Source organism: Calonectris borealis, chromosome 6 (genome assembly GCF_964195595.1).
Source record: "Calonectris borealis chromosome 6, bCalBor7.hap1.2, whole genome shotgun sequence".
Classification (NCBI taxonomy): Eukaryota; Metazoa; Chordata; class Aves; order Procellariiformes; family Procellariidae; genus Calonectris; species Calonectris borealis.
In genome coordinates this window covers 19,660,148-19,684,169 of record NC_134317.1, presented here as the reverse complement: position 1 = coordinate 19,684,169, position 24,022 = coordinate 19,660,148, and the positions used below count along the sequence as shown (strand labels likewise).

General features: G+C 37.6%; 1 protein-coding gene across 2 annotated transcripts in view; it reads right to left on the bottom strand.

The window, feature by feature from the left end:
• Positions 1-24,022, bottom strand: part of SLC4A10 (solute carrier family 4 member 10) — a 126,902-nt gene that overhangs the window by 21,460 nt on the left and 81,420 nt on the right. For both annotated transcript variants that reach the window (XM_075153090.1, XM_075153091.1), the window contains exons 8-15: positions 20,983-21,140; positions 19,091-19,178; positions 18,430-18,576; positions 17,739-17,839; positions 15,647-15,821; positions 15,328-15,461; positions 13,346-13,591; positions 338-443 (exon numbers count right to left, since the gene is read on the bottom strand). In XM_075153090.1, coding sequence (XP_075009191.1) covers positions 338-443; positions 13,346-13,591; positions 15,328-15,461; positions 15,647-15,821; positions 17,739-17,839; positions 18,430-18,576; positions 19,091-19,178; positions 20,983-21,140 — 1,155 coding nt within the window. The remainder of the gene's footprint in view (positions 1-337; positions 444-13,345; positions 13,592-15,327; positions 15,462-15,646; positions 15,822-17,738; positions 17,840-18,429; positions 18,577-19,090; positions 19,179-20,982; positions 21,141-24,022) is intronic.

Below are 24,022 nucleotides of genomic sequence, written 5' to 3'. Positions count from 1 at the left end.
TCTGGCAGAATTTAGGACAAATCCGTTGTCATTTGACATGTTTAGACTTAATCTCAGTCAAACTCGTGTGCTGGTGTGTCAAGAAGTTTCCAAAGCAGGGCACAAAATGTACATACTTGCTTTAATGTGTACTATCAAAGGCTGCAAAATGCTTACAAAAGGAGATAATGCTACCAAGTCTATGTTAATCTTTGTTTAGTTAAGTATATTTTATGCTTTATTTGAGCAAATACGATCAGAAAAAACATGGTATTTTTTTAATATATTTGCTGCAGTACGAGAGACAAAATTATTTATGCTTATGCCTTTATTTATTAAGTACCAATATTTCACTTACTGACACAGTTAGGTTTCCCCATAGCACATCAGATGCAGATATATTGTAGTCCTGCCAGTATCGTAAGGTTTTATTGCTAGGATGTTCTGGTTCCACACAACTGCATCTGAAAAGACAAAATAGTATTTTTTTCCTTAATAATAAAAGATGTATCAGATATTAATCCAAATTATCACCTTCATGACATACTGAAATCGTGCTCTACTTTGCCAGATAATTTTAGTTCAAATGATAATTTTAGTCCAGCACCAAAGGCTCTGTGAACCTTTTTGACCATTGTGTTTTTCCTTTTCCCACAGCTGCTTTAAAAGCATACTTTTCATTTTAAATTGTGTATTTTAACATACAAAATGTGAAAAGGCAGTGTGGGAGGACAATACTGCAAATAGGCAATTTAAAATCAAAATTAAGTCTTTAAAGCCTCTGAAGCAACTGGGGGAGGCTTTTTCTTTGACAAAGCCTTCAAAATATGCAGGATACTATGTAGGTTCCAAGATGTCGAGTGTGCTTTGCAGTTCTCTTTAAATTAATTCTACTTTAAAAAAATCTATAGTACTATCTATCCTGCTAGTATTTTAACGTGCTTATGATGGCTGTAAATAAATTCTGTACTCTTCTTTCTGATAAAGTTTTCGAGAGTAGCTGGGGACAGGATAACATCTAACTATAGAGTGGAGAGCCATTAAGCATACATTTGCATTCCAGTTCTAGAAAAGTATCAGTTTATTCACTTAGCTACACCATCTATTTTCTCTGTGGCTGTTTATCTTTCCACAAAATGACAATTCTCATCTAGATTTGTAATATTTTCTATATAAGACATTCTACCATCTACATTATGAGTACAGAATAGTGCCACAGTATTTCGATTACAATATTACACGTGACAACAGCTGCATTTAATATATATATAGAGAGAGATGCAGGTTGTCTTTGTGCAACTCCTTGCTTTTATTTTAAATGCAGCTATTTATAAAAGAAAGAAAAAACCCTTACAGCCCATGAGCAAAAAGAAAAAAAAAAAAAGCAACAGCATTCAGAGAAATAGAGGGCCTGAGTCAAAAGTCACTGAAGTAGACTGGATCTTTCAAACATATTTAGTGTGCTTTGGATCAGGCCCCAAGTGCAGAATGAATGCGTGTCCAATGCGTAGTTTAAAATACTAGAAAATGCGTTAAATGAAGCACATCACTACTAGTGAGCTACAGTAGCATAATAAAGTCAACAAACAGTATGTCTATGTTATCGCAAAGAAGTATTTGATGTTCATGCAACAATACAGAGGTGGCTATTTCAGGTTACTACTGTTTCCTGTGAGCACAGGAGCTCCCTGCCCCCTGATGTCCATCGCTGATCGCCCACTGGCCAGACGCTGGGCGATGGCCCATTGGGGTTTGATTACAGTAGGCCAAGGTGACGTGGGCTGTTCAATCACAGTCACTTTCTCACTAGAAGGGAAGACTCTGCATGTCACCAACACTACATGGTACAGCTACACTTGCTGCAAACTGCATAATTACATTTAAAAGTTAGAGAAGCCAAAATTTCTACTTCCTCAGTCAGAAACACAACAACTGAAGCTATAGTTTAATACAGCTCAAGTAATTCACCTTCAGATGAGATCATCACCCTGTTTATTTCTACACCAATACCACTTTCCTCCTTCACAGCATTCCAGTCTGGCCCTTACCAAGTTTCACAGGCATTTACCGATGGCAGATTGTTCGTCAGCAAGTGACTTGTGCAAACTCCACCCATGCAGACCAAAATCACCCTGCACCCAGCTTTTGTAACTGAATGGGTGCAGAATTAGGCCCTAACTGTAAAGATCAGATCCTGCTTTCTACTAAGAAGATCATTCAAACAATGATCTCAGTGTTTTGATATATGTAACATTACATTGTTTTCAATATTATGTGTCTTTTGGCAACACTGACATTTTGATGTGAGATTGTACCATGGTATAACTGTCTTCCAGCATCACACTAGTTGCTTAACATTACAGAAATGTGATATAGTAAGACACGCCCTGTCCAGCTCAGAAAACACAACTGGAAGTACCATTCGGTGCCAGAACATAAAAGATTATCCACCAAAATGTGACATTTCATAACAGATGTAATTGCTTCAATGATGACTATTTCCCAACAAAACTGACCTGCAAGGAGAAACTCACATTAGTGAAATAAGGCTTTCTACTTTGATCTTCTAAAACTTTTAGTCTCTTTCATTGTGATTTTTTCCTCTGAGAGGTGAGCTATCAGGAGAAAAAGTAAAATACACTGAATTGTTAACCACTAACACATCCTTCTATTTTCTTAATAAAATATTACTCAGAAGGCTGGAATAAGTAAAAATTTATTGCCTCTTGGAGGTTCAAATGCTCTTAAGTTCTTGGAAAGTTGTTTAAAGTGCTGAGCACTTGCCCACTACAAGAGATCTATGTGGAGTTTATGCTATTATCAATGAGCAAGAGACTATACATACACCTGTAAGTGTATTTTCTAAGCAACATATTCAGCTCCAAACACAGTACCAACTTAGCAAAGTACTCCCATGCCTTTTAGTGATAAGGAGTCAGGAATCATCTTCGTTAGGCTAAAAGATACAGAATGATTCATTTGATTCTCTTTCATCATGGCTAGGAAGAAACTGCTTTTTTCATGGCTAGAATATAGGCAGGGAAGAATCTGACATTGGTTGTGGTGGCAAAAGCATAGGTGTCACTACAGTGAAAAAAAAAAAATCTCTGCTGCCAATCTCACAATATACCCATTTCATCACACTGATGACAGAACAATTCTTTTTGCCTTTTGTCTTTACACTTTTGGCTGCTGCAAGACGTTCAGATCTCCTAGGAGCAATTCAGATGTCTAAACATGGGTGCTTATATACCCATGGTATCTCTGACATCCATGATGGGTTGGCACATATGTGAGAGGGTCTATGGTGACTCATGCCTTTGTTTTCACAGCAGCTGGAGGCTGAGATCTAAAATGGCATTAGATATCCAGTCACAGGTCCCCTTCTGTATTTAAAATGTCCATATTTTGCAACCAGGCTTTCCTCTAGGGTATTTAAACATCTAATACAGCCTATTGCAAAGTGGCTTATAAATCTGAGGTAGACTAATAAACCATTTCAGACAAGACAGCCTTCAGGAAACAGCAGGAGAACTGTCATAAGGTCAGAACTGACAAAAGGAGAAAGTAACAGAAAAATAATGGCCTGAACCTGCTAGAGAGAAAAATAACCAGAGCAAGGAGTCTTTATTGCCTTTACATCTTCCAAGGTGCTCAAGAAATCTCTAGCAAACCAGAATGGGGAACAAAGGTAGATTAGAAATAATACATTTTAGGACTCGTTGACAAACTGGTATCGTCTGGAGCCTGTACCTCTCTCCCTTTTACAGGAAGATCAAGACTTCAGCTAAATCTTCAGCACCAATCCAACTGTAACAGTATAGGCAGTATAGGTCACTGATGGCACCCCCCTTCCCTTCTTTGTCCTCCCAACCTCCCCACATTTTTCCTAGCTCTTTTTGCTTTTGCTTCCTAAATCTCAATTTCATAAATTTACTACCTTGAGGCAGCCATCATAACTTCAGTGTGTGCAACATTTCCTACAACTTGTCCTGTTTTCAAAGAACAGAACTAGGATTTGACAACAGCAGCTTCAGGACACCTCAGACAACTAGCAGTGTTCTTTGTTCTGCAAAAGGAATAGTTGCTACCATCCTTAATAGCACCAAAAAGACTGTCTGTAAGATCCCTCTTTCTTTGGACAATGGGAAAGGGAATATGGGTTAGTAAATTAGAAAACTGTTATTTCATATGTAAAGTTACATATTTCATATGTAAAGAATATTTTCCCCCTCCTTTGTAGATCAGCAATAAAAGATAAACATTGTTGTTGCTCAACAACTAGTCAGGTGAAAGGTTCTGTACTAAAAACACTAAACTTGCACTAAACTTTCTGTTTACTGCAAAACAAGAAACTTACTCCCTAGGCCTATTTGTTCAATTGAAATTAACCTGGGTCTGGTGGGGGAATCCCTCTAATTTCCACCTCTTACCTCCGATTCTTCAGGCTTGTTCTTCACCATTTTCTTCTCTTTCACCTGTCATGCATGCTCTGCTCCCCACACAGACTTTAAACATGCGGCATGGTGCTAGTCCATTCTGCTGCCATTACAGGCAGTGTAAGAGCTTCGAACAAGAGCCTTGCACAGTGTTTTTGTGAGTAAATAAAACACACAAATGGTGTAGCTCCTTTGAAAGCCTCATGGCCATTCATCCCTAGGCAGTTGCCATATTTCAGTATGTTGTCTTCAAGACTAGGAGGCACTTACTATTGATGATTTTATCCAATTCATAAGGCACTGTTTTGGAGCTCCTATTTTTCCAGCATGTACGTATTGCAAGCTACACGTATTTATATTAGCTAAGGATCTGATCTATAAAAGATGCAACTGCAGCTTCTTCATGATTAGCCAACATACCATTTCCCCTTTCTAGAAGGGCAAAATTTCTTTCTGGCTCACTTAAGATAGAGAATGAGATTTGCTCGATATGAATATTTATATTATTAAAAAAACAACAGGCAAGTATGACAAATAAGTTACAAAATGTGCTTGTTTAAACAATATGTCTCACTGAATATCAGAGCACACATTTGGTAATATGAGTAGGAAGTTTTTCCCCTAAGACACAGAGTATGCTTTACAAGTGTGCTGCACATTGATCACATAGCAGAGACAGAATAAGAAGATGGTATGAAATGGAAGGTAGCATCACTAATTTTGTTTTAAAAGTAAGGTTTTATAATATATATATGCATAAGTATTCTTTATGTTGCATTTACAAGGTTGAAGGAAAGTACATCAACAGCAGAATGCTATGCTTAGGTTGTCTCCAAATACACCATTTTCACGTGAATTATGGGCACTCGCAGCGTCCTTCTGTTTGTCTAACAACAGCTATGGGAAGGGGACAACAACAATATCATAGACGATGACGACTTCTCTGCTGTCCCATACCTACAACACCTGTATATCCCTGGCATTATATTTACCATATTCCTTCTCATGTCAACATTCATAATGATGAAATCAAAGTCTCAGTAGAGAAGAGACTGGAAACAAAATAATTAATACTGATGGGAAATGGACTTGTCAGTTAAATTCTATTCTCAGTATCACAAAACCCTTTCAAAGCACAGCTGTCATGGCAAGACAAGATTTTTTCTTCATTTATTCATAAGATCTGCCATCCTGAATTAGACCATTAAGTCATTAAGTTAAGTAGCCCATCTCTGACAATCACGAACATCAGTAGGCATCCACATATATTCTCTAAGGTTGGAAGTCTATATAGTTTAGTTGGTGAAGCTGAGGAGGAAAACAGAAAAGCCTATAAAAGTACCTAGACAATGCACTCAGCAGCACAACAATTTCACACATGCGTAGAGAGAGATAAATCGGGGGGGGGGGGGTGAAACCACTTAGAGTGAAGAAATCTCAAAGAATCGGGTTTCTTTGGATAGCACATCAGGAAGAGAACGTTGTTCTGTCAAGGGGAAAGTCTAGAAAACAGATTTATAATGACATTGTAGTTTTGTTAACCTTGACTGTCACTCAAAGTTTGGTCTTTATTAGCTGCCTGGTGCAGTATGCAATCCATGCATTCTTAGCAATACTATGGTATGTAACTGTCATACACAGAAGTTAATGTGCAGAAAAGTAGTGTAATTACATGGGATATTGACAATTCATCTGAAAGTTTTCACTGAGAAATAGTTCTAGGATGTCACTTCACCCCGCTTCCAAAGTTAAAAAAACATACACCTGAGGAGAAGAGATTCAGTATAATGCTGGTTCAGAAATAATATACTGTAATATACTATATGGTCAGCTTAAGTTTCGATTGTTCAGGTGTAGTGTATCAATACACATAAAAGTACTGTAACAAAACCACCCAATGATTTTATGTAAGCCCTTCTAGATTTTGAAGGCATGTGTAGATCAGCTATCAAGTACAAACTGAATGCTGTGGAGAACTGCTTAACAAGATCTGTTTCCAAAGTGCAGGGGATGAGTATTAGGAAAGAATGAAGCAAGCTGGGCACTCCGTGGCCTCAAAAGAGGAAGAAAGAGAAAAATGAGTCAATTGGGTTGGGCAGAGATAGGGAAGTCCTAGAATAAATGGAATGAAGAAAAATCATTTCAGGATTCCAGGGTTTGTCAAGAAGCAAAAGGGAACCACCAGTTAAACTCAATGATGGCAGTTGCATGGTTCTGGGAAGAAGAGGGACATTCTTAGGGAAAGACACACAGGATATGGCACAGTTACTTAATTGTAGGAAAAAAACCTATAAAGAAGGGGGAAAGAAAATCTATATTCATATCTAAGTTCAAAGAACTCATTACAGGAATTGGAATTCAATTACATGCCTGGGATCCTAATGAGAAATTCCATGCTTACCATCACTGACTCTTCTCATTCCATCTGCAGCTTAAGGAATACAGGGTATAAAACAACAGAATTTGCATCCAATACTATTTAGATTAAGTGATATAGATAATGAAAGATTTAAAACTTGCTTGTGCAAACAGTGGTGTGCACAAAACTAATCTTCACAATGCCTTCTAGAAGCAATGGTTTCTATAGCCTGCAAAAGATACTGAGATTGACATGATCTTGGCTCCTTAACTACATCAGAGTGGGATTTTCTACTCCTAATGCTTAAGTGCATGTCAATACCAAGACAGATTGCAATATGCATATTACTATGCCAAGAAATCACTTTAAAATTATTCAATGTAATCTGTTAATAATTGAGTAACTTCTGGTAAAGGATTATTAAAAACAACATGAATTCATCACTCTGAAAAAAGAATTAATAAAAAACAAAAGGTATATAAAATCCCAAGATCTAAGCAACCTTGCACTGAGAAATAATTGATCTTCTGTATTCTGAGATAACTATCTTAAAATGTTTGCATTTTAAAGAATACTGGATTGCTTTCTAAATCACGTTCCTTTCATCCACAATGCTTATTTTGTTTTCCTTTTGAGAATCTCTGTTTTTAATCCACCCAGTTGTAGGGTTCTCCTTTCCTAGCAAAAATTATATCCTCATATTTAATACACACATTAACACTGATGTGCATCAGTGTTCCAGACAGGATTCACTAACTGGAGATATATTTGCTACAGGGGTAGGAAAAAGCAGGAGGAGGAGAGTGCAGAAATAAGAGAGTTGCTATGCCAACCTACAAATGCTAATGGCATGACAAATACAAAAAGGTCACAGTTTAAAAAAAAAAAAAAGGGAGGGAGGGAGGGAGGGAGGGAGGGAGGAAGGGAGGGAGGGAGGAAGGGAGGAAGGGAGGAAGGGAGGAAGGGAGGAAGGGAGGAAGGGAGGAAGGAAAAGTCCAGATGAAGAAGTATGTTTATTTCATTTAATAAATAATGCAGCTACTGTATTTAAATTCCTTCAAAACAATGCAGTTTAAAAAGAAAAAAAGCACAGTAGCACACTGAAAATCAGGTTGTGTTTGTCCTTCTTTTGATTTAGCTCTTAAACGCCTTACTCTTTATTGTCCATATCGTAAAGATGTTATTTTAAGACAAAGTTACATATGAATGCTGAATGGATTTGCCTGCAAGCAGATCACCTGACAATTAGGGCCAATATTTCAACACAGAGTAACGAACAAGTATAAAAAATAAAATGAGTAAAAAGTGCATTAGGACTAGTCCTACATTAATTAGATCATGCAACAAAAGATATTTTTGTCTTTTGAATTAGAATTCTGTAACAAACTCAAACTCATATCTTCTACCTAAAATGGTAAAATGGTAAATACAACTTTTTAAGAAATCTTTTAGGACTTTCAGCTGATTTTCAAATATTTGAGTCTGCTTGATTTAAAAAAAAAAAAATAATCCCAACTGTTCTGAATGTTCTTTCTATAGTCTTCTAAGGTTTGTTATGGCAGCTACTAGTAATGACTCCTATGCTCTTATATATAAGAGGAGATGCATGCAGTACAGTCTTTTACATCAAAGTCCTGCAACAGAGACTGTTTATGACAGAATTCAAACCCACCCAAAATACAGAATGGGTTTTCTTTCTCACTTGAAATATGGTTCCAATCTGGTTGAAATACCAACCATTTTAAATTACTATTTTCTTTGTCTTTCTAGTACTCCAAAGGACAGTACTAACAGCATGCCAATGACTCTTCCTCGGTCAAACTCATGTCTTTACCAGGGCAAAGGCAACAGTATTGGGATGTAGACAGACTACCTGTGGACATCAGAGCATCCTAGGAAAACTCATGGGAGAAGAAAGGAGGGCTGAGCCACAACATACACTGAATACTTCAAATATATACAGTGTCCTGACCTATTTACCATCAACTTTTTGAGTGGGCAAGAGGCAGAATACAGAAAACACAGAAATTTTACAGTATAACCCGAGTTTTCTAGCACAGAATTGCACATCCAAGATAAACTTTTACATAAGCTTTGGCTGAGCATTCAAAGAGAAATGAGTTGCTCAACCTTTTGAAGTTCACCCATTGCTAATTAAAGAACTGCCAAGGCTTTTCTAACAATTAAAAACTTGTCTTTAAAATCCCCAAAGAGGAAAATGCAAACAGCTGTTTTAATTAGCAAAACAGCAGTTACTAATTAGCTTCTGTAACAGAGTATGCTGGTCCTTTAAGGACAGGACCAGTTTCCGCTCAAGTTTGTTACCCATTTAAACTACAAGCAGAAGGACTGGAGTCAGATGCTGCAGAAAGAGCTGCTAATTCCTTGTGAAAGCAATATTCCCCAACTTCAAGTACACAAAAATGAGATTTTTATTTGAAGTAAGCTTTTATGTTTATTCATCTTCCAGTTTCTGATCTTTCTGGAACTGAGATGTGTACAGACATTTGAGCAGGGACTGAGGGTTATTTGAAATGTCTTGCCTTGTGATGATCCCGTGGGTATGACAATTGTGATACCTTCGTGTTCTGGGCAAATGGCCACTGTGTCTGGACAGAGTAGTATGTGCATACCTGCACAGCAAACCCATGGAGTTAAGGTTGCACCAAGCCTGCTGTGAAAGCACTGGTCGTTTGAGCAGCTGATATAGAGTTGCTCCAACAGAGCACAACTTTCCGTTCTCCCAACCTGTCGGGGCCGGTTCTGAAGAGCTAAGAAAAACTCAGATGAAGGAGAAGAGAGGGGAGAGAACAGAAAGGCTGGAACTACCGCTTTGCTGTGTTCAGAGCACAGATCCTTGGAATTGGCAGATGTGCTCTTACAAGATAATCAATATGTATACTGGCGTTTCCAATAATCAGTTTTAAGGTTAAAAAAATATAAGCCACATCCCATAAGAGCTATGCTGCCTACACCTATGTCTACAGCTAGTCATTTTGGTATTAGTAGGGTCAGTTGCCATGGACATGATACAGATAATAAACAGGATATTGCTGAAGTAGAAGATACAACATAAATGCCGAAAGTGAAACGTAATGCAAGAGTTTAAAGGTCAAGGTTTTTGTACTATCTACACAGAGTGAAAGAATAACTGAGAATATAGGTATGAAATGATGATCCCATAAATAACTACAAAACTATAATATCAAATAATTTTGATAGCTATATATGTGTTTGAAACCACCAGTCAGTGGTCAAATCTTTCTTCCAAACATCTGGAAGACGCTTGTCCTTCAGGAATTGTGTTTGGAAAATCTAAAACTATTGTGCTGATATTCCAACACTGTAGGACAGGACAGGTCAATAGCTGTATTTGGAGGACAACAATTGCTGCTCTTTTACCATTTTGCATGCTCCGCACATTCTATATTCAATGAAGACAGTTACCAAGGGCAGGCAGCGAGTAAGCAACACCCTTCAAAATCAATTTGGGATTCTGATTAATGAATGGAATTTTAAATAAAACCAAAAACATTTATTTGTAAACATAAGGACTATGATCATAAAATACTTTCATAAAATAGAGAGATACCTATTACTGTACCTCTATACAAGCAAGACTGTTAAACTTATTTCTCTGAAATCTCAAGCAATATCATGGGATTCAGCTACCCAGGAATCCATATTTCTATTTGTGCTTATGCTTTTCATTACATATTTTAACATCTCAGCTCTACCTGCTAAATGGTTTCTGAATAATTTTTTGTCTTTGTGTAGTATTTCAACATCGGTTTTTCAAAACCGTATGAGAACATCATATTCTCTCCCTTTGAGACAACTACTTCAAAGTGGTAAAGGAAAAAAAAAATCCACAAACACTGTGCTATATGAGGCTCTTTAGAGTAAAATACCAACTTCATAGAAGCTAAGTGAAGTTAAATAAGACCAGGATATAACCTTGTGGTAGTGCATTCCTCCCCCCCATCTTTTCCTCTGGGCTACGATACGATCTCAGAACCTTCTGTTAGGCTTTAGCCATTGTGTATGAGTGGGGCGGTTAAACGTCCCTTGGCCATACCAAGCACTCTTGCATGGCTAAGGTGGGGATCAACACTGATCGTACCAGGGACACTAGCTACATGATCAAGGTAGGGAACAGAAACAAGAAATAATTCGTCATCTCTGACAGCTCTGAAGCTTTCCCTACCTGGATCATAGCTCAAGTGGAACAATACCATTGTTAGTGTGAAACAATACCATAATTACTACCCTGGACCACCTCGGATAGTAGCCAAAGTGGAAATTTACTGATGACTAAAGCCAATCATCTTGCAAATCTATAAACAGCAGTACCAAGTGAGACTCTGAGCTCTCCTGGACCGCAGCGGGCTGCATCCAGAACCTCCCTCTGAGTGGGACGCCTCTCAGAGTCCGCTAACTCGAATTTGCGATACTCGGAGGATCCCCGAGATTCTGGGCTGAGACACTCCTCAGGGCTCAACTCTTCGCCCATTGAGAAATGCCAAAGCATTTGACATGAGTATTTCACAAGACTGGAGCGGAATTTTAACAGGTATACCTTTAACTCTAGGCCTTTCATTTGGCTTTGGTACCATATTCATATGCATATATATATATATGTGTATTGATTGATCTAGATTTTTTGCGCACTTACAGTTATCTGTAGTTATTGATTGATCTAGATCTTTTGCACACTTACAGTTATCTGTAGTTATATATGTATAAATTGATCTTGATCTTTTTATGCGCTTATCTATATGGTTACTAACAAGTATAACCTGTAGTTAAGTTGTTTTAATCTTTGTAGTATCTTAACTAATTCTTTGTGTAAGCTGTCAAATTGATCAATGTTTAAGCATTGTAAGACTCTAAGTTGCTGCTAAAAAAACCCTTAACCCTTTAGACATAAACCGTTGTCCAAGTCTGAGACTAAGATTGGGTCCAGTTGGATCTCTTCTGAACCTCATGAACTCAACGGGAGGGTCCCCCTTTTACCTTTTTACCCTTTTATCTTTTAACCCTTTTACTCTCAATCTCTGTACAAATCATTCCAACACAATTCTAATACGATTTTCCCCCTGTGTAACTTAATCCATGTAATAAGTAATAGAGTGAACCTTGCCATCAAATTCTGTTAAGTCACATTTCTATAAATTTCTATTAAAATCACCCTTTGCCAATACCTTGCCAGTGATTCTTTACGCGTCCTTAAAACCACCCATTCGTGACAAACCTCAACTGCATGCATGGTCTATTCTTGATGTTTATTGCTTTCTCTTCAAATTAATATACCTTTGTCTACTGATTAAACTATTAGAGAGAAATAATATTTTTTTCAGCATCATGAGAGAGTATGTCACAGCAGAACTAGTTTCTATAATTTAACTTGTTCTGTGCAGTAAGGTATATAATAAGCATTCAGGTTCAGTATTTGCTAACTATTTTGCTAACGATAACATATACAAAGCTCAAATATTTTCTCTGTTGCTGTGTTTTGTTTTTTCACAGCTTAAAATACAAATGAGACATTTGGTTGAGATACTCCTGTTTTTCCAGTGAACAGAAGATGTGGCGCTGTTCAAGCATTGTTCCTTTTGGGCCCCACCCTGCTCATGCAGAGGGTTCAAATGGGTTCAGTGAAATAATAAAGACATTTCTGGAGGGGGATCTTCCAGAAAATGCTTTTTAATGACATCTTAGTTGCTGAGGCAACCAGGTTTAATTGGCCTCAGGACAGACTAGTATCTTATCCTTTACTAGAAGAACATTTTTGTTCTCATGTCACAGAAACAAGTCTATGAGTTTTTACTTCTAAATGAAACTATATTGATTAAAGCCATTCACTTCTTTATTCTCCAAGTAGAATACTACCTGTCAAAACTCCACAATAAAGTAAAGCTGCTTAAATGGAGTCATATTAAAAATCTTGTTATTAAGAACAAATTGATTATGACGAAATCAACCACCGCTGAGAAGCACCTAACAATTCCAAATCCACTTCAGTTCTTGGAGCTTGAATTTTAATTGCCAGAGAGGTTAAAATAAAGGAGGTACATCAAATTATATCCTTTTTTGATAGGTCAATATTTCCATTTGGAAAAAAACACAACAGATAAATATGATCTAAAAATGTTGCCTGAACACCCAATGAAATATTACAAATCATCAGTCCAGGGTTATAGTAAGAGACCATTGAGTTACACCTCATCAAATAAAAACGTGAATAAAGACCTAAAGCTGAGGTCTCTCCAAGTCCTATTTTTTATTCTAGGACTTCCAAGTTACGTGTGTGTAAGCTTTTCCAAACCCCAAGTCAAGATATTTTTTACTTATCTTAAGTAAACGTGTACCGCTTGTACACAGTAAACGTACACTGCTTGTAACTACTACTTCCACATGCCAGCATCATGCTGACATAACTCAATAGCTTCCACATGTTAAGTTCGCAACTACTGCAAACTTTTCCTGCTGTGCACTGGTTTGCGTTCCTCACAGAGAAAACATAACGAAAAAAACCCCCAGTGTTAACAGAAGAAGCCTTACTTACGAGTACTTTGTCAGCAGATCCAAATCATTATGCATGTTGATTGGATATGTCTCACTGAGATGAAACAGCTTCTCTAAGGCCTCATAAATGAAAATGATGCATATAAGAGAAGCAAAAGCTTCTTCAGTAAACCGGGTAATGTAGCAGACTAGGGAGCTTGCATCAGTTGCAACAAGGATGATGCACAGGATTGCAGTCCACAGTCCAATGCTAGCTCTCAGAGAAAGGTACGACAACCCATACTCTCTAAAAAAAAGAAAAAAATTAAACACCGTTTATCCTTTGTCCAGCCACAGTAAATGGAGAAGAGGCAGCTCCAAAATTTCCTTTGCCTAGGGATGTGCGATTCTGGGGACAGTCTGAATCAGAAATTATTTACCTACTGTAAAGTGAAGATATTGTCAAGTCACCTCTTGACCTGAGCTCTCCTCCCAATTAATGGGACACAAAGAGCTCTATCTCTACTAAAGTGAGCGAGCAGCTTTGAGAGTAGTCACACACATGAAGTGTATAAAGTCCACCCACTTTTTATCCCATACCCTGCCTTGTGAACAGCCAATACCTGCCAATTTCTTCTTAAGCTGCTGTCCTGGTTTTGGCTGGGATGGAGTTGATTTTCTTCCTATTAACTGGTATAGTGCTGTGTTTTGGAGGTAGTGTGAGAATAATGTTGATGACACACTGATGTTTTGGTTGTTGCTAGGTATTGTTTACGCTAGTCAAGGACTTTTCATCTTCCCATGCCCTGCCAGATGTGCAGGGGGCTGGGAGGGAGCGTGGCCAGGGCAGCTGGCCCAGCTGGCCAATAGGCTATTCCATACCATATGACGTCATGCTCAGCATATAAGGCTGGGTGAAGAAGAAGGAGGGGGAGCGTTCAGAGTGATGGCATGTGTCTTCCCAAGTAACCGTTACGCATGATGGAGCCCTGCTTTCCTGGCGATGGCTGAACACCTGCCTGCCGGTGGGAAGTGGTGAATGAATTCCTTGTTTTGCTTTGCTTGCGTGCACGGCTTTTGCTTTCCCTATTAAACTGTCTTTATCTCAATCCACAGGTTTTCTCACTTTTACCCTTCTGATTCTCTCCCCCATCCCACCCGGCGGGGGGGTGAGCGAGCGGCTGCGTGGTATTTGGCTGCTGCCAGGTTAAACCTCGACAGCTGCAAAAGTAGCTATAATAACAACTTTCATCAAAATCTGGTATGCTTATTGCATATGATAATAGAGCTCCAAACGCATCGGGTGACATTATCACACAGAACTGAAAGGTCTACCTGAAGGTGATGAAAGAGCTTTTGGGGTGCTAAGCGGGGGTCTCCTACTCTACGTTGTTCCAGAGATTCAGGAGATCTTAGTGCAGAAGTCCCCATCACAGCAATGAGGCAGAAGAGCAGAGGGAATGTAGAGAAGCATGATGGTTGCCAAGATGCAGACATAATTTTTACGCACACTGTGGCAGAGGTATGTCATGTATAGTACATTAACGTAAGTGTGGGGATATGCTGTTCTGGCATGATGCTTCACCCCTTCTCTGTTCAGGTGGAGGAAGGGCGGGGTCTATATTAATGACTATTGAAAGATGGCACCACTGCCACTGCACTTATTTCCTAGGTGAGAGGTAACACCCTTTGCATGAGTTAAGGATGAGATAAACCACAGATTTAAATGTATAGTTTCAGAGTAGAAAATGATACAAAAAAAAAAAAACCACCCACAAACAACATCCTGAAGCTTGCATTCCCTTCAAAACAGGTTTTTTTTAAAAACAAACAAAAAACAATAAAAAACCCCCATCAACCTTTCTGCATTACCACCAATTCACTTCTCAGTCACTGCATAATTTTCAGACTCTGAAAGCATAAGCAGTGCACTCCAAAACAAACTGTTGATCTTATTCTGTAGATGTTGGAACCTTGGGATCAGTGTGTCTACTTCTACCTAACAACACCCGAGGGATGATGCATATCATGATCTTCACTTACTTGCAAAATTTGAATAAGATCTTCTCAAACACTAAAACTGGTCCTGTGCTGCCAAGTATAGTGAGAGGCTGTCCACCAAAGAGAGAGTAGGCAATTCCAGTCATGGATGCTCCAAACAGCGATTCTATTGCACTCTGAATATGATACAGAGAGAAGTGTCCATAAATTTTCAAACAGGTTCTTTTTGCAATGTCTTAGTCTGTAGCCTTCTAAACATTGAAACACCAATATTTAAAGGTGATTCATGCAACAGTAAGAAAATGCTGACCACAAACCTAGAAATGTAAGTTTGTTTTAAAAGTTCAGATTTAACACATACTATACGACCTTCAGTTGCTTCTCCCAGTAGACCACCAAATGTGATGACAGGAGACATGCAAGCACAGTAGAGAAACAAAAACGATGCCAGACACTGCAGACTGAGAGCATCCCTGAAGTCACTCCAGAAGAAGGGAGCTTTTCTTTTTATATCTAAAATTAATCCTCCAAAAAATCTAAAAAAAATAGAAGAAATCAAATTAATGAAAAAGGCATACCAAACTTTCTTCCACAGTATTGCTTTAAATATACTGCAGCAAAGCTATTGTTACTTGATCAAAGGATACATACTCTTATAATTCGTCCTTCCTAGAAAAAAGTTTCTGGGAACCCTGTCTTGATAACTTTAATCAGGAAATTGTGTTTTTAAAACAAACTAATTTGCATGTTCTTTTATAAAATCTTCATCTAATCATCCGGACCCAAAACTTCTGAACAGTGGTTAGCTCCCACGCATAAAGCCCTATTATTTATTATGTGAAATAATTCTTTGCATTTGTTTAATCAAAGAGCTACTGCAGTGCCCATTTGCCCACACGTCTACATACAGAGCTTCACATTCTTTATTTGAGAACCTGTTCCTAAATACACTTGATGATAGAATTGAATGTAGGCCACAATTTTCCAAGGACAAGAACTGTCATCTTTTGACATTTACACTATGCTAAATATAATCAAATATTTAGGAACAGACGCTTCATTACAATATACCATAGAGTTAAAGTAAATATCCCCACAACGCTCTTTTTCTCACAGGCACCCAATGTATCAGATGTTGCTGGGGTAAAGAGGAAGATGAAGTGCCACCACCTCCTAAACCTTAGAACGATCCTTCAACCCGTCAATTACCAAGTTCACCGGTGAGAGAACAGCTTACAGCCATCATCTCCTCTGCCCCACTGTGTACACCAACACTGCAGCTGAATCTTTAGCCTTATGCAGGTAGGAATGATATTTAAATATCAAGAGACAGCAAGGTAAAAGAAAAGTCTATCGCACAACTACACTGCACTAAGGCAACCACTGACAGCTGATGCACTTACACCATATCATATTAGATGAGAGAACATAAGTATTCCTTGGGGCAAATTATTTCTTCTGATGTGTGTATATTGCAGCCACCATGGTAACCATAGCCTTGTGTACCAGGACATATCATGGCTTACTGAGGTAAAAAAGAAATGCTAGAGCTGCACAACCCAGAAACTTCAACTACAAAATAGTTGTAAGCATTCATAATATATGGCAGAAGACTATTCCCAACTTTTCCTTCATGCTGTACAAAAATAAGAAACATTAATCAAGTTTAACAGAGGTCTGACCTTTATAAATTATTGTCCTGGTTTCAGCTGGGATAGGGTTAAATTTCTTCCTAGTGCTGTGTTTTGGATTTAGTATGAGGAGAATGTTGATAACACACTGATGTTTTCAGTTGTTGCTAAGTGCCCTCCTAATCCAAGGACAGCTCCCATGCCTACTGACTGAGCTAGGTACACAAGATGGGAGGGAACATAATCAGGACAGCCAGCCCAGCTGGCCAATGGGGTATTCTATACCATGTGACGTCATGCTCAGTATATGAATGGTAGGCATGATCCAGGAAGTACCGATCGCTACTTGGTTATCGGTCAGCGCGGGTGGTGAGCAATTGCATTGTGCATCACTCATTTTGTATATTTTATCATTATCATTATTATTTTCCCTTTTTCTGTTCTATTAAACTGTCTTTATCCCAACCCACGAGTTTTCCTCACTCTTACCCTTCCGATTCTCTCCCCGTCCCGCTGGGGGCTGGGGGAGTGAGTGAGCGGCTGCGTGGTATTTGGCTGCCTGCCAGGTTAAGCCGCAACAATTATAACAGAGAAAGGAGCTTGCAATAAATACAATGTGAAAACTCAGATCCTCTTGCCCTCTCCCTCTCTCTGCAAATTAGCATGTATTGTCCTTTTCAACTATGTGGTATGCAAATCAGGAAAAATGCCTGAAAAAAATCATATGCTAAGCCAGTCATTTGCGAGAGAACCAGACCATTATGATTCCTTTGGAAGTGCATCACTTAGAATACTTAAGAGTTTGCGTATGTTTTCACTAACTTTCCAGTGCGTTGCAGTTCTGGTCCAGAGTGTCCTCCAGGTTGTTCTGCGTCCCCATGGGCTGCAGTTCCATTTGGCACTCCTGGGATCTTACGCTTCTCCTACCAGAAGGAAAAGATACTTCTCATGGGTCTTAGCAACCAAAACATAATTTTAGCAGAGGAAATAGGCTCTGAGAGTTGAAAGACTAAACATACAAATTTTATTATAAGATTCATCAACATAATCTCTTCATAAGCTGTAGAAGAGCTCTATAACAGGAAATAGAAGGAATTGTGGTCTAAGAAATTTAAAGAATTGATCACAGAAAATCTTGTATCAGAAAACATTTTAAAGAGTAACAAGCCAGGCTGCTTTGATCAATTCTTGCAATAAGCTTAGAACAAAAGCAAACCATGGCTGTTTGGAATAAGCAAAGACGCTTATGACCAGTTACCCCCGAACTTAAGATCTTTAGATACACTGTCTATCTTTATTCAGGAGAGAACTAGTACTGAACTACACGAAATGTCATCACTATACTGTATGCTCGCAAGACAAGGGTTCTCTTAAAGCAAATTAACCAAAAAAAAAGAGCATGCAAAATGCCTATATAGTGACTCTGCTAAATGCTAAATTAATGAGACTTAATTCTACCTAGCAAAGATTCATCACAACGTTTAAAAGTATCTGAATTTTACAGTGTACAAACCTGAGAGGGAACATTTTTAGGTGGTTCTATTCGAATTGTTGGGTCCCACTCTCCAGGAGGGAGAACAGTAACCTGATCAAGAAACTCATCAATTCCAGACACCAAGTCATTGCGGTCTTTTGCTTTGTAAGCAACATCATGGAACACCTGTGAAAAATGGAGTAGTATATGTGGGAGGAAAAAGAGATGAAGAAAGGAATACTCTCATAACATTTTTCACGATGGCCCCTTTTCTCTGAAACAGAATGCACTTTATGCAGTTCCCACCAAACAATCAATCTCAGCTTCAACTGACTAGAGTTTCTGGTACATAGTTTTCATAGAAGCTCCAGCTGCTATGGAAAAACATCTTTATGGGTGCTAAATGTTCTAGAGATCTTACAGTTTTAAAACACAATTAATTCCACTGGAATGTTACTGTGTAAAACGCAATCTTCTCAGTGAAGATACCCTTGCATGTGAATATTGTTTCTCATTTTCTTATCTCCTTATGGCAGCATAATCTGGGCTGTTACAGAATCATGAAATGAACTAGAATGCTATTTGTGCATCATCAGAATGATTAGCGACATTTCATCTGGACGATCCCACATTGGAGATTCCCTATTACTCCTCTTCAGTCAGTACAAAATGACTAAAACCAAGCCATGAATAAAAATACCTCATCTGTCATTAGTGTTGCAATTGATCTTCCGATCTCATGGTATTGTTGCCCTTTACCCAGTGGTCCAAGAAGAATAAACAAAAATCTGCAAATAAAAGATAAATAAAAAAATTGTAAAGGATAGATGTTGAAATTAAGTATACATACTACAGAAATACTTATCTAAAAATTGGACTAGAAGAAACTCTAAGACAAATATTATATATAATCTCCTTCAAGATCCTCACACTTGCATTTAAACATGAAGCTCTGGTTAGAAAAAATGTGAAAATAACTTCCAAAAATATATCATAAGCTTCACAGTCAGACTTGATTGAGACTATCAAAACCTCCTTACATAACAAACCTTATCTTACATAATAAATACATGCAATTATAATCTATGTACAGAACACATGAACATTAATTTATTTAATTCTGTTAATTCAACAGAATCAACTATTTTATGGTAATAGTATTATTGCAATATTGGGGAAGTTAAATTACCCCGAATAAAAATAATTTTTAAATCGTTCTTACTCCCATTAAGGCTCTAGACAGCCTCTACTCTAGGCTTGGGGCTAGTAAGGTTCTATAAAATGCAGAGGATAGGTTCAAATGAAATAACTGAAGTTCTCAGTTTTGCTAAAATGCAAAAGACAATTTTTTGACTAACATTACTAATTTTTGCAGAAATTCTTAATTATCCTAATTTTTAATTATTTAATCTTTTGGCCAAAAATCAAGACAGCTGTTGTTTTACTTTTGGTGGCTTTTTTTGTGGGAAGTTGGGAGAGGTTACGAGGAAGGGCTTCAGAAGCTTTTTTTAAAGCCAGCTCAGTCCCTCAATGTTCCTTATATACATGCAAAAATTAGAAAAGACAAAAACGTCATATCCAAAGTAACTACAACTTAAAGAAAATTTTATACTGTTTATCTGACTAGGAGCAAGGATCTGAGTCTCAGCATTGCATTTCTTCATAGCTTAACACTCCCTCCTGAGTGTCACAAACAACTGGAATACAATACTGCCTTCTGTCCAAATTCTGCTTTTATAGAAACTAAAAGAGGGAAGGGGAAAGCGAGACAGAATATGCGTATAAACATATGAATAAGTACAAAAAAAGGTGAGAGACTGCAATAATAATAAAGTGAGTGAACAAAATGATTCTCCCATATCTGAGGAGTTTTGATCTGAATCAACCCCAGCAGGAAACAATATATCTGCAGATCTATTTAAATGCTTTCTATTTGACTACAAAGTCTATTTTAGACATTTTTTAAAAATTCCTCATAATCTGTTCTCAGAACCAAAGTACTTCATCAGAAAAAGTTTCAACTTAGAAAAAATTAAACTAATAAAAATTCATGGTTAAAAGTCACATTCACTACCACGCAACTATCTACGAAGTAACTTTTAGAGGAGTGTGATAGTTACAGCATGTTCTTCATCCATTCACTATCCCTAGTCAAACAAATCACATAGTTTGTTTTCTCCCTTTACTCAATTCCTTCTTCATTTTTTTTTTCCTGGAGATAATTACACAGTATCACACAAGTGGTTTCAATTCCAGATGAAATATTCTAAGAACCTCAATATTTCACCTTGGTATTTCATCTGCAGTATTACTAGTTTCTATAGGATAAACTGCATGTTGTAACCTAACAAGCTATCATTTCTACTTCTGCGAAGAATGATTACCTGCACACACAAACAGCATGTTTCTGCATATATACCCATACATCATTTACAAGATGACTAGAAAGATGTCTTTAAGAGATGTCTTTGTTAAAGAAAGTTAAAGAAAGAACCAAATTCATAACTCAATAAATGACAAAGTTGAAGGTCACATCACCCTGTCTCCACAAGGTACTCAGAAAAACATGAAGAGAAATAAATCCAATTCTACCTTGTTGGAATCGGAACTTCAGCTAGTCCCGTAAGCAGTACTGCAGGAGATAACCTAACAAAAGCAACAACAGCACGGTCCAGGAACTCTAGTTCACCAACTAAGATGTTTGATGCTTCAGCTCCAGGTGGTATTTTTTTCATGAAGTGTAGGTCAACCTGGGAAAAGTATATTAAATTACAACCTAAAAGCTATTCACAGGGATTTTTTCCCCCTGATTTGTTGACAGAGACTTTCTGGTCACTGCACTATAATCTTAGTTATTTCAATTATACAGTTTCTATTATTCTTGTCTGTTGAATAATTTTAAATAAAAATGTTTCTCAAAACCAAACAACTGGTCTTTCATTATTTGACTAATTTTTCTTGGAAACATAGTTAAAGTACTGCAGAATTAATTTACAAAGACAACAAATCACATTCAAAATTTTGTTAAGAATATATTATTAATTTCCTAGTAATTCTTTTTATCAATAATCGTAACAGCATCTATAATTCATAACAGAAGCAATAAGTCATAACAGTAGAAGAAATGACGACACTTTATTTTTCCATAATTAACAACTCTGGAAATCATGAATTCATAGTTCATAGTTGCTGTATTATAATCTCAATGAGAAGAAGAACAGGTTCCACTACATGTAATTTTCCTTCTACTACTCTAAGTGAGATGTATTTCTGTTTTCGGATTTAATAGAAGACAGTTGCCCTTCTGCTGAAAATAACAGAAAATAAGCTATGACCATGATTGTCTCAAGAGTAAACTGAAAGAACAAAGCAGAATAAAAACTTTGGAGTTTTAAGGCAGTGATGTTGACTTTTGCAGGGACAGTAGGAAAAGACAGAGAAGCAGCTTCATCATGACATTGCTACATAAGCTTAAGGTATTTGCGTAGGAATATGTTCATTTGTATTTCCTCAGTATCAGTCTAGAGTTTACTCTGTAACAAAGATCAACACGGAGTAATAGAGTATATAATGTATGTTTGATTTCATTATGCACCAGTATTGTCTACATTTCAAAATGCATGAATTTTGTCATTTGCTTTCCTTTTATTAATCTAAACACAACAACAGCAACCAAATCCAATATAAACTGTTAAAGTGGACCATTTTAATGTCTATCTTACAGCCATCTGTCAGTACTAGTTTGCACAGTTTTTGGTAATATTTAGAAAATTGTTTTCTTGCAAATGGCTCTGGCACTAAATCAGAATTCAGATATAACACAGTTGCCTGTGTAATGAAATCTTATTTCACTGAGATCACAAAGAGATGTCTAATGCTACCCTAAGCTAATCTAGAACGATGACCAAACACCTCACAAAGTTAAACAAGCATCAAATGAACCTGGAAGGTTGGAGACCAAGTACTTTTTCAAGGTAAAGTATCAGTGAGGTAAATTCTATTCCCCACTCAAGTCACAAAATAACCCTTCAAGGTTAAATACAAAACCCAAATAGATTCACCTTGCACCTAGTTTTGGTGTTGTAGGTCATTCATAGTTGAGAGAAAGGAAATAGTCTTATAGCAATGTGCATTCTGTACCGATCTTACCTTGTGAATGGATTTAACATTTAATAACTAATGTCTCATGTACAACATGCTACAGTTGTCATCTTGAGGTCCCACTACGATACAGATCACAGAATCAAGATTCAAATCTGAAAGAAACATTCAGTCTCCTGTCTACCAGAAAGTATTTCCAGATACGTTTCCTGTACTATTTATCAGCTTGAGATTCCAAGATCTTCTAGGTAGTGAATAGAGCCACAGTTAAAAGGAAAGTAGCTGGCAGAGAAGCATCAAACTGGGCAAGTGCATCCGAACCCCGGGTGTTGCTTCCGCTATATAACAAGTGCAGATGTGGCCCTGGATTGAATTTGGGGCAATGGTAGAAGCTACATCCTTCGAATGCTTCATCTAACCTATCCATTATACACCTCTTATCCCAAGAGGTCTTTAGCTGGAGGGACTTCATGTGCATCTTAAGCTGCACCCTAACCTGAGCCACATTCATGACCTGGCACTAAATAGCTCTGATTAAACATAAAACTAAATAATTAATGTGGAGGCCATTCCCCTCCAGGGCAACTCAAGTACCGAAAAGAGTGGTGGGGGCCTCCCCCAGAACCAAACATAAATTGACATGAAGACAAACAGAAAATACCCAACATCACTTCTTAGGAAAGCCATGACACAGATTCATCAAATTTATTTATAAGCAGAGCCAACCAGTATTCAAAAACAAGTCAATTATTTCACATGGTGTTTGAAAGACCAAACTCTGTCAGTATGGGACTGGAGTTTGATTCAGAAATACTGTTTCCATGTGGAGTGTAGGAACGTTGCCATGAGAAGAGATGCAGATGCAGTCTCTTTATGCATTTCATATTTCAGGACAACTAGGGTTCCCTTCAGCCGCTGGCATAAGAAGCAGAGACCAGCCAGTTGTTAAACTGCCATCCCCATCCTGCTCAGACATGGGATAAAGTGGTGCTGTGACAGATCACCTCCATATCACTCCTGGAATACAAAGTCCTCGTGCTGTCACCAGAGGAAGAGAAGTGACACATCTACAAGTACAAACATCAGAAACTACGTCTCCCTCTCTGTGCTACTGAAGTAACATTCAAGACAGCTTTTAGTGCCGTGTCTCACATTATTAATAAATAGATACCAATACAATCAGTCTCAGTGCTGTATTCAGATTAAGTCAGCTTTTTGAATCAAATCCAAAATTTGGAATATTAGAAGTAGATCAAGGGAGATAGATTAGCAAGGAGAGAATATGTGAGGTAGTCAAAGGTGCTTTTTTGTAGAAGATAAATGAAATTAATACGTGGAACAAAATTAGAGCAAGAAATCACAATACTCAAGAGAAAATTAGTGTACTGCTCTACTTTCCTCTCAATCTGTGCATATAATTCCAATTATAACCATTGGGAGTTATTGCAATAGCACATTTCAAGGGGAAATTGTACTTTACTTATGCATCTTCAAAATGATAAATGGATCCATTTAAAGGCAGTCAAAAACA